Source organism: Trachemys scripta, chromosome 21, assembly GCF_013100865.1.
Source record: "Trachemys scripta elegans isolate TJP31775 chromosome 21, CAS_Tse_1.0, whole genome shotgun sequence".
Taxonomy (NCBI): Eukaryota; Metazoa; Chordata; order Testudines; family Emydidae; genus Trachemys; species Trachemys scripta.
In genome coordinates, this window is record NC_048318.1 from 6,448,182 (window position 1) to 6,463,070 (window position 14,889).

Here is a 14,889-nt window from a genome sequence, read left to right on the forward strand (position 1 = left end):
TCCAGGCACTCTTGCTTTAGGGTTTCTCTCAATACGTGTGTCACTAGCACTTTGAGATGCTTGCAGGTCTGTACAGAGACGAGAAGAGCTGGTAGCTAGGCCTTGGAAAGGACAGACCCCTGTGCCGAAGTGATGGCTTGGCTGGGTCGTATCAGGTTGAGTCTCGTGTGCCTAGCGTTTCATGCCTCCAGTTTTTGTTCTGCTTATCCCAGAACCCTGCGGTGATGGTGAAGAGATGGAACTCAAGTGTAGTACCCGCAAAGCAGATGATGTGCTGGATGCCACAGTTGACAACACTTAGCCCTTACTGACCATGGGTGTGCGAGGCAAACCCGCAGCGCAATCAGGGCTGCTCCCTCAGCTGCCCCTCCAGCAGAGCTGCGGTGAGTCACCATAACAACCCAATTGCACTCGCTCACCCTTCCCGCAGAGCCTGCAGTGACTCGGTCATTGGTCACACAGCAGCAGCCTGTCCCAGAGTAGAGCCTGGGTCAGATGACCTGCTCCCCTCCCATCCCCCCGGGTATTTCTCCAACCCCGCCAGAGCTGCAGATCACCACCCAACCAGGAACCCTCCTGCAGCCTCGCGGTGTGTCAGGCGTTCGAGCCCTACTCTGACCTTGCTCCAGCCTTGCCTCCACTTCCTGACTACTCGGCTTTGACCTTTGGCCTGGACCTGGATCCCAGCTATGGTACTGATTCTGGCTCGTCTGTGGACTCTGATCTCAGTTCTGACGCCTGGATCACAATTGCAGCACCACCCTGGGCCCCGTCCTGTCCCTATGTCCGGCTTCGACCTCTTCCCCAACTAGTAGGGTGCAGCTGAACACTAACTGCAGGTAAAACCAAAGACTAAATTTCATTTAGCATTGGTTCGGAAACGGAGGTTAAAACAGGCTTTTGAAAAGCTTGTGTGGATCAGCCGTGATGTGCTGTAGCGCCATCCTTCTCCACTGGTGCTACCCGGGCACGTCCTGTCTTGGGCAGGCCGTGAGCTGGACTGCAAGCTCTTTGGGGTAGACTGTGTTGGAAAGGGTCCTGTTCATCTCTGGGCATTGCATTAATCGCGGACGAAGGTGATGCTGCGGTTCCTGACCCCTGGGCCATGCTGTCCTGCAGATGAACTGACTTTCCAGTATTACTTTCCTTTCACCTCTTTTTGCTCATTCTTCCTGATCTATTGCCATGCAACCTTCTCAGCTGGAGCTGCCGAGCAAGCCAAGGCCTGCAGCCTGAATCAGAGCCGCTGGCTCGAAACACACCAGGGTTTTGGAAAGGTCACAGGTAACCTTTCTCCTGGTAAATCCTGATCCTCATGAGGAGGTGAAATCCCTCCTGGAATTTGGGAATTGGCAGCGTGGGGAGAGCAGGTATTGGGTGACACTGCCGACTGATGCCAGCAGCACAGAGCCCCGAGATCGCTTGCTCCCTTTTGAGAGTGTTCATTGGTTTAGCTGGAGGATAGGTCTCTGGAGGTACAGTGGGGTGTGGGCTGATGGTGAAGGCGAAGTATCCAGCACCGGGTCTGTGCCTTCTGCTCTACCCAGTCCCTCACCGCAGACGTGTCTGTTGTCCTGCACACTCAGTCCTTGCCTTTTGCCAGCGTGGATCTCATGCCTGTGCCCGGAAACTATCCTCCGGCCGCTGTGCCTTTCCTGGGACCCCACCAGCCACGTAGCTGGAACTTGATCTCTGCCTCATGTCAGAGCTAGGATGGGAGGGTGCCATCAGCCCTGTGGTGCCGGGCACATGGCTTGAAAATTCCAGGTTCGGCTCCGGCTTGGGTGGGGTGGAGGGAACTTTTTTGTTGTTAAACAAAAATCCTTCTTATGTTCATGTTGCGAGAAGAGCTGGGGGAGGTGTGGAGAACAAAGACGTGTCCTCCCCCCCGCAGTGCGGAGTGAGCGGGAGTGAGAAGCAGCCTGGGTGAAGCCCGGTATACCACGTGCTGGATAGCTTATTGCAACTGTCGCGTTTGTTCTTGCTATCACTGTGTCGCATGGCCAGGCCGCTCAGAACTGTACGGTCACAGCAGGTTAGGACTCTCTGATCCTCCCTCTCCCCAAACAAAGTCCTCTACCACCTCAGCAAAGGAAACTCACCATTTGCTGCTAGCAGTATAGGGCTAATGGCACACAGCTGAGCACTTTTAATCCCATCCAGTAGAGGGCAGTGGTGTGCACACACACAAACCTTTAGTGGGTGTGGTTGTGTTTAAATCCCGCGTGCTGTTGGGTCAGGCATCTCTCAAATTGTAGTGGCTCGATCGTCTGAACAGCGTGGTGATGCTGAGCAGTGGCGGCTTGTTCCATGAGCAGGGTGCTGCACTGCACGCCCACCTGTGAGCGGTCTACCAGCTAGAGAAGCCGATGCCTCTGATCCTGAACGCCTCTGAGTCACCATGGCAATACAGCGTCACGCTCCAAACACAGCCTGGCTCTCTGAGCAGGGGATCCCATCAGCTCCTCTCTGCCGGCTGGGGTGTCTGCTCTTCAGTAAAACCTTCCTAGTTCAAAGATCTGCCCCCTCTCCCTGCTGCCCATGCATGCTCTGGGCGTGCTGCTGGCAGCGTGAGTCATTGCTTTCCCTGAAATTCTGGTTTGTCTAGACAGATCACGATTCCTGTCTAAAAATACCTTGAACAGCCAGATCACAGAGGAGGAAGAGGTTCACTATTCAGGGAACCGCACTCTTCCTCCTCTGGGCCACATGTCGTCACCAAGTGAACAGCTGTACCTGGAGGCTGGGGAAAGCCACTGCCCTGCTGGCGTTTCAGACCAGAGAACTGGGGGGCTTGTGGCGCAGCGCCTGTCTTTACGGGGATGCATGAGGAATGGCGTTCCCCTGCTTTCAGGTGTCCTGAATATAACAGCAAAGCTGGACGGGCTCGCTGTTGGCCAGCACACTGCCTGACTGAGAACAGAATTCAAACTGACTGGCCATGACAGCTGATGCAGTGGGTGGGTCCTTAGAGCTGGCCATGGTTTGGCTTTCAAGCCTCCCCAAGCTCTCCTTACTGGTAAGAGACCCACAGAGGGTCTCCAATCACTATTAAAAACTAAGTTTACACCTCCCATCGTTTCCAAAGTGGGTGAGTCCCCTTATCCCCCACTTGCCCATGGGGAAGCCTAGGCACAGAGGAAGTGCTTTGCTCAAAGCCACAGAGGAAGTCTGACAAGGTAGATAAAAATCAGTGACTTAAAAAAAAAACACGATTTTTTTTATTTAAATCGATTTTTTTTTGATAAAGTGCCTTTTGAGGGAAAAACCTATCTAAATATTGTTTTAATAAAGATACATTATAGCTTAAAGATATCTATCTCATCATGGAATAGGGATTATAAATTGTAATTCTATAGTATGAGACAATATATTCATGTCATGTTTAAGAAAAGTTTTGTAAATGAGTTCCAATAGTTCATGGATTAGGCACTCAATCTTATGGGGTTCCACAGGCTTCTGCATAGATTATTTAGGTTAATCTTTCTATCTACCCAATGGGACTCAGTGCTCAGTCTACATGATTCCATCAGAGATGCTTAGTTTTGCAGTTCTCAAACTGTGGATATTTCTCTCTGGAGGTAACATGCTTGTTAACAGCAAAAATGTTTTTAAATAAATAAATTTAATAATATATAGAGGTGAGAAATAACAGACCTCAACCCTATTGTCCCTCTGCAAATTTGTGTACACAGTGTCAATCTCTTACCTCTCTCTAAAAGTGCCGAGTTTCAAAAAGTTCTATGAATAGAAGATTGTTGGGGGTGGAATAGATCTGGACAAGGGGAAGAAGTCTGGAGATAAATGTGAGAAGGGAGGGACATATGCTTCTTTGTTAAAATATATGTTTGCTGTTGAAGAAAAAAATCCAGAGTACTTAACGTTGTTGTTTTTAGTTAAATAAAAAAATTTAAATGTCTGGTGGGTGATGTTCTCCTCCTAATACAGCGTGGCAAGAAAATCCTCCGAATTTTAATGATAGTTCAGCTCCCAATGACTTCATAGATATCTGCTTCAATTACCTTTGGTAAATGAAATAACCAAACAATCATTCATTTTCTGATATAGCTGTAAAACTAGTCTGAAAAGTTTTCAAAATAAGTCACTGTTTAAAAATGTATAGTGTGTACCTTCTACAAATGAAACCTACATCTATCTCTGAGTTGTGAAGAATATGTATGAAGGTTATAACAACCAACAAGAATGCACTTTTATGTAGAAAACCATGATTAAATTGAGTCTTCCTGAATAGACACACTGCTGTACTAAGAGGGCAGAACTGTCTAGTTACAATCGGGGAGGCACGGGGAGACTAAGTGACTTGCCCAAGGTGGCACAAGAAGTTTGTGGCAGAGCAGGGAATTGAACCTGGGTCTTCCGAGCCCCAGGCTAGTGCCCTGACCACTGGACTATCCATTCCAGACTCTGCTGCTCTCTCCTGGCACTTTGGAAATCACTCACGCTCTTTGCCTCGGTTTCCCCAGTTGTAAAACAAGCCTAATACCCATTTGTGTAAAGAGATGCGAGGCTGGGATTTTCAAATCAGATTAAGGGAATTAGGCCCCAGTTCCTAACCCCCCTAGGCTGCTTTGAAAGTGAAACATGCTTACTATTACTACCTGAAAGCCATTGTCCTGTGGTGGATAAAAGGGGGCTAGAAGGAGAATGGCAGGGAAGGTATATTTCCATTCTGTGCCCCCTGAGAATTAACGTCCATGAAAGGAAACACTTGTTGGCAGGTAGACGCTGAGCCTAAGTGAAGACACACTCTCAATTCACGACACGTCATGTCACCTTAACCCATGATCAATGGTTTGGTTTCTGTACCAAGTGACTGATGTCTCTCTAGTCCTCTTGCCTGATCGGTGTGTAATGTTTCCTCCTTGCAGGATGCTGCACTGTTACTGATTGCGTCCTCCCTGGCATGGATAACAGCTAATCCAAGCCTGGCAGACACAGCAGTGGAGTCCAGAGGAATTTGCTAGGGGGATACAAGGGGTAGAACAGGAGGAAAAAGGGAAAAGAAATGAGCAAAATGAAAACTTGGTTGAGTAGTTCCCTAGAGATGGTGGGATGCTCTTTCAGTATAAGCGCTCTCTCTCTCTCTCTACTGGCAAAACTCAAGGACTCTCCTCCTTAGTCTACACTGGAAGACCTCTCGCAACCTTGCAATGCAAATATGATTTACCTGGGAAGCGTTACAGCTACTGCAGTGATGGGCCTTAGAAGAAAAAGGGAAAATGAAATATATGGTAGGAACAAAGTTTTAAGATTTTCAACCAAGGTGATGAGCCTCTTCTATCCTCATCCATCAGTTGTCTGCAGGTGTATCCTGTATTTAGGAGATGCAGGGTTCTGACTAGTGGTTTTTCAGGGAAAGGGGATCAGCACTTTGAATGGGTTTGAATAGGGGGCTTGGAAATGGCAATACCAGCTGGGAAGAGCCAGGACCGGCTCCAGGGTTTTTGCCACCCCAAGCTGTGGGGGTGGGCGGTGTTGGGGGGAAAGCCACGATCACAATTGTGATCAGCAGCACTCCGGCAGCAGCTCCACCGCGCCGCTTTCTTCTTCGGGAATTCGGTGTCAGGTGCTTCCCTCCGAGAGGGGCCCGCTTCCGAACAGCCCAATGTGCCGCCCCTTCCCCTTGGCTGCCCCAAGCACCTGCTTGCTGGGCTGGTGCCTGGAGCCGGCCCTGGGAAGAGCTCATAATGCAAACTATGTAGTTTGGATCCCAACTTCTTCTGGGATGGGGATGGTGTCTTGTGCCTTCAGAGCAAGGGGGTTGGCTTGAGTAGGCCTGCTGGGAGCTGGTGTGAATTAGCAAGCCTCGTCCCAAGATCCATGGGCACATAACCTCCTCTGAAATCTGGTTTTTAAATCCGCTCTAATTGGTTAACATTCCTACAGCACTTGGAAGATGTCAAGTGCTAACTAAGTATTCTATATATCGCATTGCCCAGCTGTTAGTCTGGGATCAGACCGAAATTAGGGCCAGCGTGTTAGGAAGTGTGACCTAGAACTCAAAGAAGGAGATTGGAAGATGCGGTGAATGTGAGAATTTTGGAGGGACAGGGATCATTGATGTCCAAAGGCCCAGGTTTGCAGCTGTGGAGGCTGCATGCCCACTATTGTGGAACTGTGTGACTCTTCGGGGTCTGGCACACCGAGTTTTTTTTCTTTCAGATTTTTCAGTTCGAATAAAAAAAATCAATGATTCTCTCAACTGTAATTGTGGGCACTCTAGGATCCTTTGGTATTATGGACATTACTCTTATATTGCAGAACAAGAACAAATCTAGCAGAATACCAGTGTGAATTCTTTCGTTACAAAATCTCTGCATTTTTCAGGGGAGGAAAAAAATGTGGGTGTACATGGATTGGTTTGTGGGGGCTCTTTTTTGGACTAACTTGCTTTGGTCTTGTTGACGTTAGTTGTGTGTGTGGCCTCTTTCTTCCCGTTGAGTCGTTGGGGCTGCTAAGGAGGAGAAATTGTAGTTTTCTGCCTCTGCCAAAAAGGCTGAAGCGCTGTGTGTGGGTTAAAATGACAGATGGCCTCCTGTCTCGAGAATGGTGTGAAGGGAGAATAGGGCTCCATGCCACTCCAAGCTACCCAATGATTGACATGACTCCCCACCAATGGCAGACAAATCCAGCTGTAGTGTATCTAGCAGAACTTTTTTTATCCTGTAGTTAAAAGCTGAGTCGTGGGAGGAGAGTCAACGAATCAGGTCAAATGAAACCAGCCTACAGATTATGCAATAGCTAGGAAGGACTTGTGGTCAGATGGGCAGAGAGCTATAAAGCAAAGACTGGAACGGGAGAATCTGCTTCCAGCGTCTGAGAACTGAATGTATTTGGTGAATGATTTTAGGCCCCCAGTTTTACTTTGTAAAGCTGAATCTTCGGGGTTTTTCGCTGATCGTTGCATGGGAACATAGCAGCTGGTGGAAGGTGCCACATTAACAGCCCCGGAGACTGAAGGCTCCTGTTTAACCACAGAGCGCTTATGGCACAAGGCGCAGCAATGCAAACTGCTCCCTCACTGTTCTGTCCTCTCCCTGGGCGGAGAGGGTGACAGGCCAGGAATGCTGATGGAACCTGGTTCCCTGCATGCCATTAGAGAACATGTCACTGGGCCACCTGCAGTCGTGGTCCTTTAACCGCCTGCCCTGCGGGAAGGGAAGGTCTTTTTTACAGCAGCTCAGGGCTGATCTACACTACACAGCTAGATCGACATAAGGCAGCTTGCATTGACCTAATTATGTCAGTGTCCACCCCACAGCCTTCCTCCCGCCGATGTAAGTGCCCTAATATACTGACATCGTAACTCCACCTCCACGAGAAGCGTAGGGCTTATGTCGGTGTAGTTAGGGCAATGCAGTGTCTGTGTAGACACTGCTTCCCTTCCGTCGGCTGTCTTGTCAATTTCACAGCTCAGGCAGCTAGAGCCTACCTGCCCCCTGCTCCCCTGGAGAGTGAGCGGCTGGATCCCTTTCCTGCTGGGGTGAGATGCCTCAAGTGGCTTTCCCCACTCAGTGCAGGGGAGCCCATGAGGCAGCCAGGGAATTGCCAGCGGAGCTGAGAGACAGGGCTCTCATCTCCCCATACTGCCCTTCTTCGGTTGGCGGAGACTCTTTCTAGTGTAGACATACCCTCGGTGGTGTTCAATGGAATTCACCTTGCAGGACCGGTGGAATTTGAGAAGGCTCAGACTAGCAGCACCTTGTTTTTCTGAACAAAAACATGAGCGTTGTCTTTCCCTCTCTAGTAGCGGAGAGCGGCCCGCTCTGTTTAATCAGGAGCAAAGCTTGTGAGAGGTGTGAAGGGAATAGAATTCAAACCTGCAAAGTTGTCCCCTGGTGACAGCTGTGTCTGGGGCTCCTGCAGCCATTGGAGATGCTCTTCTCTCCCAAAGAGCGGTGATGTCAGGATGGTTAGCTTAAAATAAGACTCTTATGTGCAGTTTTCAGAGTAGCAGCCGTGTTATCTGTTATCTGTATCCGCAAAAAGAACAGGAGGACTTGTGGCACCTTAGAGACTAACAAATTTATTAGAGCATAAGCTTTCGTGGGCTACGGCATCCGAAGAAGTGGGCTATAGCCCACGAAAGCTTATGCTACAATAAATTTGTTAGTCTCTAAGATGCCACAAGTTCTGTTCTTTTTACGTGCACTTGTGGCTGTTGGGGTTATACTGGAGCTAGATAGAGAGGAGGAGACCTCATAAGGGTCATGGCTGGATTCGGAGAAGCATCTGGACAACCTCATTCTATTCTGAACCTCTTGGTCAGCACAACTGGGCTGGAAGCCTCCTAGGAAGGAGGTTTCCTAGGGGATTGCAAGCACATTTGGGAGTGCGGTGAGCACCGCATTGCCATCCCAAAGCAGTCAAAGCACATGAATCAAATTCCAAACACGCATGGGATTGGCTCAGAGATGATGAGATTGTTTTTTTGTTTTGTTTTGTTTTTTTGCTTTTAAATGCTACACTGGAGGCTTTTTATTTTCTTTCTGCTTCCGGAGTCTTCAGGGTTTGCATTTTCAAGCTTTTCTCTGTTACCAGGAAGCTAGACCATTATTTAGTCCTTTATTTCAAAGGAAAGCTGAGATTCTGAGGGGATAACGTGACATCAGGAGCCGGGGTTTTAAGAAAAGCAACTGCTATAATGAATGATGATAAAATCAGGAGAGTTGGCAATTCTATGAAAATGACCTTGATGGAGGTATTTTATGGCCAGTTATTGATACTGAGGAGAAATTTGTCAGAACCTCCAAGAAGCTTTGGTTCCAATTGGTTTCTGTTTGTCCATCCTGATTGATGTGCACAGTAAATTGGTCCATTTATGCAATATTTCGGTTTCATGGCGATCAGTCTGTCCTTTCTTCTGTTGCACCCAGCCTCATGGGAATTGCATGCTGTCTAGGCAAAGTAGGTCTGTATGGTGTGGGCCATCATGGACTTCATGGTGGCTCTGCTCTTCTCCCTTTTTTGGTGGACAACCCATCTGATTATCAAGTCACAGCTGTACATAGTGGTATTACAAATGCTCCACAGAGTCAGCTGATGAAGAGACAACCAAGGGTGCTAGCAGCCATCTTAATAGATCCAGCTCTCTCAGGGCTGTATGGTAACAATGTGCATCTGAGTCTTGGACTAATTAATTCTGCCAATAACTTGAAAGAGCTGATGAGAACACTGTGTTCCTTTAGTATCCATGGCCTTTCAATGACCATTTTAATAGTTACTTATAAAGGGTTACATTTACACAGGGCTTGGCAAATCATCAGGAGAATGTATTCTGTCCTGGACAGCTTGGGATAAAAGGCCTGAGGCCATGGCTTGGGAAAGAGGGTTTGGAGAGGTTATTGGGGAAGAGGGCACGGTAGGAAGTATTTTGGGAGTGTTAGGGGAGAGGGCTAGGCTCAGCAGCAGACAGGAAATCAGAGACCATTCTAAATTTGGGGGCTGGGGGGAAATAAGGGAAGGTGCAAAGATGAGAATAAGCGACAGAAGCAGTGTAGAGATTTACAGGCACTAGGGCAAATAGCCGGGGAGAGCAGATACATGGATCAGGTAGGAGGCGGCTGAGCAGGGCCTCGCCCTAAAGCGTCCTTGGATTTGTTGCGAGGAGCTTTGAGGAGAGGCGACATGGCCAAGATGAAGGGGATGGCAAGGTGAGCGGGTAGCAGTTAGGGACAGGCTGGAGTAGGCTGCAGTGCTCGAGGGGAGAGGTGGCCCAGACTTGCTCGTTACTAGGCGCATTTCAAGCTGAAGGGTCCCAGAGCGTTTCACAAATTGCACCCCGTCAGCACAGAAATGCAGCCACCTCGCGATGAGATGGGGCGCAGCCAGCATGCTATAGGGGAGCAGAAACTTGGCCAGTGAACTGGGGCTCCGAACCCCTGCTCTCATGAGGAGTCCCCTGGAATATCCCTTCCTAGCAGGTAGGCCTGGGTGGTGTCAGAGGCTCAGAAAGGCATGGTGAACTGTACGAAGCTCTGGATACGGGGCAGGATGAAGGGCTACGTTAGCCTAGGTGGGATTCGAGCCCCTTTTAGTAGGATGTGTCTAGACTGCAGGACTGATGCTAAGAACTCTGCCACGCCCTCTGGATGGTGCATAAAACAGGAAATACCGCAAGTGTAAAACGAGACACCCTCTTGCATCAATGTCTGAGTGTACAGAGTGTGTGCAAACACAGTTCATACCAAGGCTGGCGACAGGGCCGATGCAAAGAAGTTTTGCGCCCTAGGCGAAACTTCCACCTTGTGCCCCCCCCCCCCAAGCCCTGTGGCAGCTCCCCGCCCTGAGGCGCCCCCACTGCGGCAGCTCCCCCCTACCCCCCCGGGGAGCCGTGCGGCAGCTCCCCACCCCAGCTCACCTCTGCTCTGCCTCCTCCCCGAGCACGCCGCCCCCCGCTCTAATTCTCCTCCCCTCCCAGGCTTGCGGCGCCAAACAGCTGATTGGCGCTGCAAGCCTGGGAGGTGGGAGAAATGGAGCGGCAACTGCGCGCTTGGGGAGGGGGCGTAGGAATGATGTAAAAAAAAAAAATTGGGGGCACTGCTTTTTGGCGCCCCCAAATCTTGGCGCCCTAGGCAACCGCCTAGTTTACCTAAATGGTAGCACCAGCCCTGGCTGGCGAGAAACAGAAGCGAATGCAGACTATATCACACGCTTGCTCCTTCCTCTTTGCCCCTCTTTCTGTGATCTGGGAAGGAAATACACAGGCTGTTTCTGGGTCCCTCCCTGGCCTGGCTGAGTTTTCTCTTTGCAGGTACGTGGGAGGGGTGAGGCGAGCTGGAGGCGGGGCAAGGGTTGTGAGAAAGTGAAACTCCCGTGTGTGTTCCTGAAACCCTCTCAGTATGTGGCAGGGAGTTCCTCAGCCTCTGGGTTTCTGTCTATTCATGCTGCAGCTGAGTCAGGCCCCTGAGCTCTCCTTTCTACTCCTTGACCCTGCTCTGGCGTGCGTTTGTGTGGCGTTCCCTCGGTAAGTGTGAAAACCACAGGTGCTCTTAGCCATGAGGGGAGGGGTGCTGCCCATAGATCTGACTCTATTAAAGCTAGCACTCAAACGCTCTGCTTAGACATAGACCGGCAAACTTCACAGCTTGACTCTTGGTGACCCGTTCTTGGGCAGGATGTCCCTGTATGAACATCCGACAGTCAAGTGGCAGAAACAGTGATATCTAATGGTTAGAGCGAGGAGACCCTTGGCTCAACTCCCAGCCTTGCCACTGCCCGACAAGTCACTTTGCCCCTCGGTGCCTCTGTTTCCCCAGCTATGAGAGGTTAATGCTTGCTTACCCTTGTACTTAAGGGCACATCTACGCTAGCACATTTTGCTACTAGTAGTGCTCCTCTACTATTCTATATCTGCTGTTATACTGCCCTCATCACCCTGATATCCTAGCACCTTTCAGCTGTGAGTAACTAAACTCTATTGTGTGCTCTGTTGCGCCTCTGTTCCTCTCCCCCGGGGGAGAACTGTATGTGCTGTGGAGTGTTTTGTTTGGGGTTTGTTTATGTCCATGCTGCTCTGCGTTTGTTAGAGGCGGCAGGTCAAAGTCATGTGCTTGGAACTGGAAGCGGGGAGGTTTGGGATGGGTCTTAGTGCCCGTGGGAGTTTGTTCTGCAGTCTCAGCCAGGCCCCCGAGAAAACTCTGTCTCCTGCACGGGCTGGTGGTGATTTATGGCAAGGCTGGAAGCTGGACTGGAGACAGGACCAGGGAGCTCTGACCTCCTGCTACCCTGCGAATTATGGTGCAGCCTGCTGGTGTGGACAGGGCCCAAGCTCCATGTGGTGCCCACATCCTGATGGAGTATCTTTGTCCACTGTCTTTCTGTGCTCTCTAGATCCGTGTGCTCCTTCATGCTCTCCCAGTGTCCCACATGACAGTTCTTGGTTTTATGCTACTGAAACTAATGGCATGAGCTTCTCTCTGAACCTAGTACATTTTGCATGTCAGTAGCCTCTTTCAACCAAGAATTTCAAAGTACTTTACAAACCTCTCTCTCTAAACCTCACAACGCTCTTGTAATGATCCCATTTCCAGGTGAGTTTAAGTAACTTGCTAAAGTCACTAAGCAAACTGGAGACGGAATCCTACATCCTAGTTCCCTATGATAACCCCTAGTCTCACTTCCTTCCATACGTCTCACTGGTCTCCTCTCTTTAAGCAGTCACAGCTCCTGACTGGCGTGTTCACACACTCGGTCTGTTTTCACTTTTGATTTCCTTTAATTGGATCGACTTACCTTTTTGTGAATTCATGAGCTGCTTGAATTCGGGTTGCAGAAGCATCTTGACTTTCCTGCTTCCAGGAAAGTTTTGCAAGTTATTTAGTTTGGTGTGTGTTGCAATATGCACCCAGCTGCGTGTGGTGCATGCATGTTGCAGAATTGTTTTGAGTAACTTCCTGTTGGTTTCATCAGCTTGAAGACAAAGCTCTCATAAGGTTATAATGTCGTGATTTGCATATGTGTACCAGGGCCACCTGTTAGGTGGACTGTTGACCTGCTCAGTCTTTTGGCAGAGCTGATCTCATTGGGTAGGCCTGTACCTTGGGACCCAGTCGTGTGTGTGTGTGGGTGCATTGGCCAACAACTGCGGTGTCTGTGATTCAAGGATCACTTCGATGTTTGCCCTACTGTGAGCTTCTCTGTAATGATGTGTTGAATTATCGTGCAGGGAGTTATTTAACTCTCCTCAGGGGTGGCACCGGAGCCCGTTACTACAGCGAGATGGAGGATCTTGGAGCGAAGGTGCCAAGTGCAGGTTACCAGCACTGATGACGAGCTCTGGAGTGAGATGGGGGCTGAGCTGGGAGAGGGGGGTTATTTTAACCCTGATCAGCGGCCGATGACGGCTCTGGCACCGCCCAGGGGTCATTAGTAAAAAGAGAACAGGACTAGTGGTAACACTCCATTACATAGAGAGGTCCAATGATTTAGATTACTGCATAATATTTCTCTACACAGAAGCTCGCTGTTGTAATGATTATTGTATTGTCTGATCTTTATGTGGCTAGAATTGTCAACCCGTTAAAACTTCCTGAATAAAGACATTGGCTAATAAATAAATCCGAGAACAGGATCTTTGTGCTTCATGTTCATCCTAGTTCCCTGTGATGACCACTAGTCCCACTTCCTTCCATATGAGGGGAAGCAGGACTAGAACCCACATCTCTAGAGTTCCAGTCCTGTCCCTCTGCACTGAGAAGCCCTGGCACCAGGGCATGGTGTGCTTGTAGCAGTGCGCTTTCTAACCCTGTGTCCCCTACTCCTCTTCCTAGGACATGAACGGCCTGGAGGAGGGGGTGGAGTTCCTCCCCACCATGAATGCCAAGAAGGTGGAGAAGCGCGGCCCGAAGCGATGGGTGGTGGTGACTACTGTGCTGCTCGTCTTCCTGCTCGTCTCCCTCATTGTCGGCCTCCTGGTGTGGCACTTCAAATGTGAGTGTGGCGCTTCCCTGCCTGGACATGGCAGCTAGACTGGGTGGCTAGGGTGGGCTCTCCCATGGCACCTGACCCCTCCGGATCAGAGGACTTTAATTCCCGCGAATGAGCTGCCCACAGATGAACGCTGTTGCTTTTTGGGTCCACGGACCCCATTGTATTGTCTCCGCACAAACACCGAAGTAAGATTCAGTCCCTGCTCTGCAGAGCTTGCAATCGAAGTGCCATGTAAAAGCTGGCGGCCGTCTCTCTGCTTAGTGGGGCTTATGTGTCTCAATGGCACTACCTTGGGGGGCAGCTGCAGCAGCCCGTCCTGGCTGGGGTACCCCCCTTGGTGACCGACTCCTGACGTGAAAGTGGGGCGGCCATTGCGGGGGGCCTCTGGCACTTAAGCATCCCAGTCCCTCCTGTTCCCTGCCTTTGCCACACAGCAGTTGAGTCTCCTCTGGCCAGCAAGACTGTCTGATTTCGGTGGCGGGGGAGTGGCAAGTCACCTGAGGTCAGACTAGATGATCTGGTGGTTCCTTCTGGCCTTCAACTCTATGGCTCTATATGTGGTAGTGTAACCCACACACCACCTAGGTGTGTTGTTCTGTCCCATCTAGTCGCACCGAGACCACTTAGAGAGAGTTAATGAGTCTGCTACAGCCTTAGCTAAGAACCAGATGGCTTTTAACTCATGCAGTAGAGGCTCCTGCACTAAGCTCGAGAGGTCCCAGGTTCGATCCCACCCACTGACAACCGGGGGCTCGTCTGGGATTTCAACTGGGAAGTCTTTGAAGCTCAGGACGTGCTTCCTCAGCTAGGGAGTGTGTGGGTCATGTACTAAGCTCCAGTGGTCCCAGGTTCAGTCCCGCCTGCTGACAACTGGGGTCTGTCTGTCTGTTTTCCAGTGGTTAGAGTAGGAGGCCAGGACTCCTGGGTTCTTTTCCCAGCTCTGCCCCTGCCCTTTGTAAGCCGAGTTCCCCGCCTTGCTCAGGCTCTCTCGCTCTGATCGCTGCACTGAGATCCTTTCTCTTTCTGCAATGGCGTTTTCCAGACCGGAGAGCCCCTGTCCAGAAGGTTTACAATGGCCACCTAGTGATTGTGAATATGAACTTCATTGACGCCTACGAGAACTCCAGCTCCACCGAGTTTGCCATGCTCTCCAAGAAGGTGCAGCACACGGTAAGGGACTCGCTGACTCCTCCCCGTGTGGGAGCTCTCCGCTCAGCCGTCTTCCCACCCCAGAGCTTGTCATGGGTGTTGGGATTCTGCACGGCAGTCCACTTGGCACTTTCTGCCCGATCCCTCCCCCTGGCTTCAGTACCGGCCTTCTGTATGTCCACCTGAGCTCAGTGGGCCAAGCTCAGTGCCGTGGAAAGGGTCGCGGATCCAGCTGTGGAGGTATTTCTAGGATGCCAACACCCCTTCCGCTGCCTCCAATTGCTGAAG

General features: G+C 50.3%; 1 protein-coding gene across 2 annotated transcripts in view; it reads left to right on the plus strand.

The window, feature by feature from the left end:
* ST14 (ST14 transmembrane serine protease matriptase) overlaps positions 1-14,889 on the plus strand; it is a 49,898-nt gene that overhangs the window by 12,199 nt on the left and 22,810 nt on the right. The window contains exons 1-3 of one of the 2 annotated variants that reach the window (XM_034754759.1): positions 10,854-10,987; positions 13,293-13,452; positions 14,495-14,622. In XM_034754759.1, the coding sequence (XP_034610650.1) occupies positions 13,296-13,452; positions 14,495-14,622 (285 nt within the window). In that variant the 5' untranslated portion in view covers positions 10,854-10,987; positions 13,293-13,295. Of the gene's footprint in view, positions 1-10,853; positions 10,988-13,292; positions 13,453-14,494; positions 14,623-14,889 lie in introns of those variants that run through there. The other variant, XM_034754758.1, reaches the window with a different exon arrangement.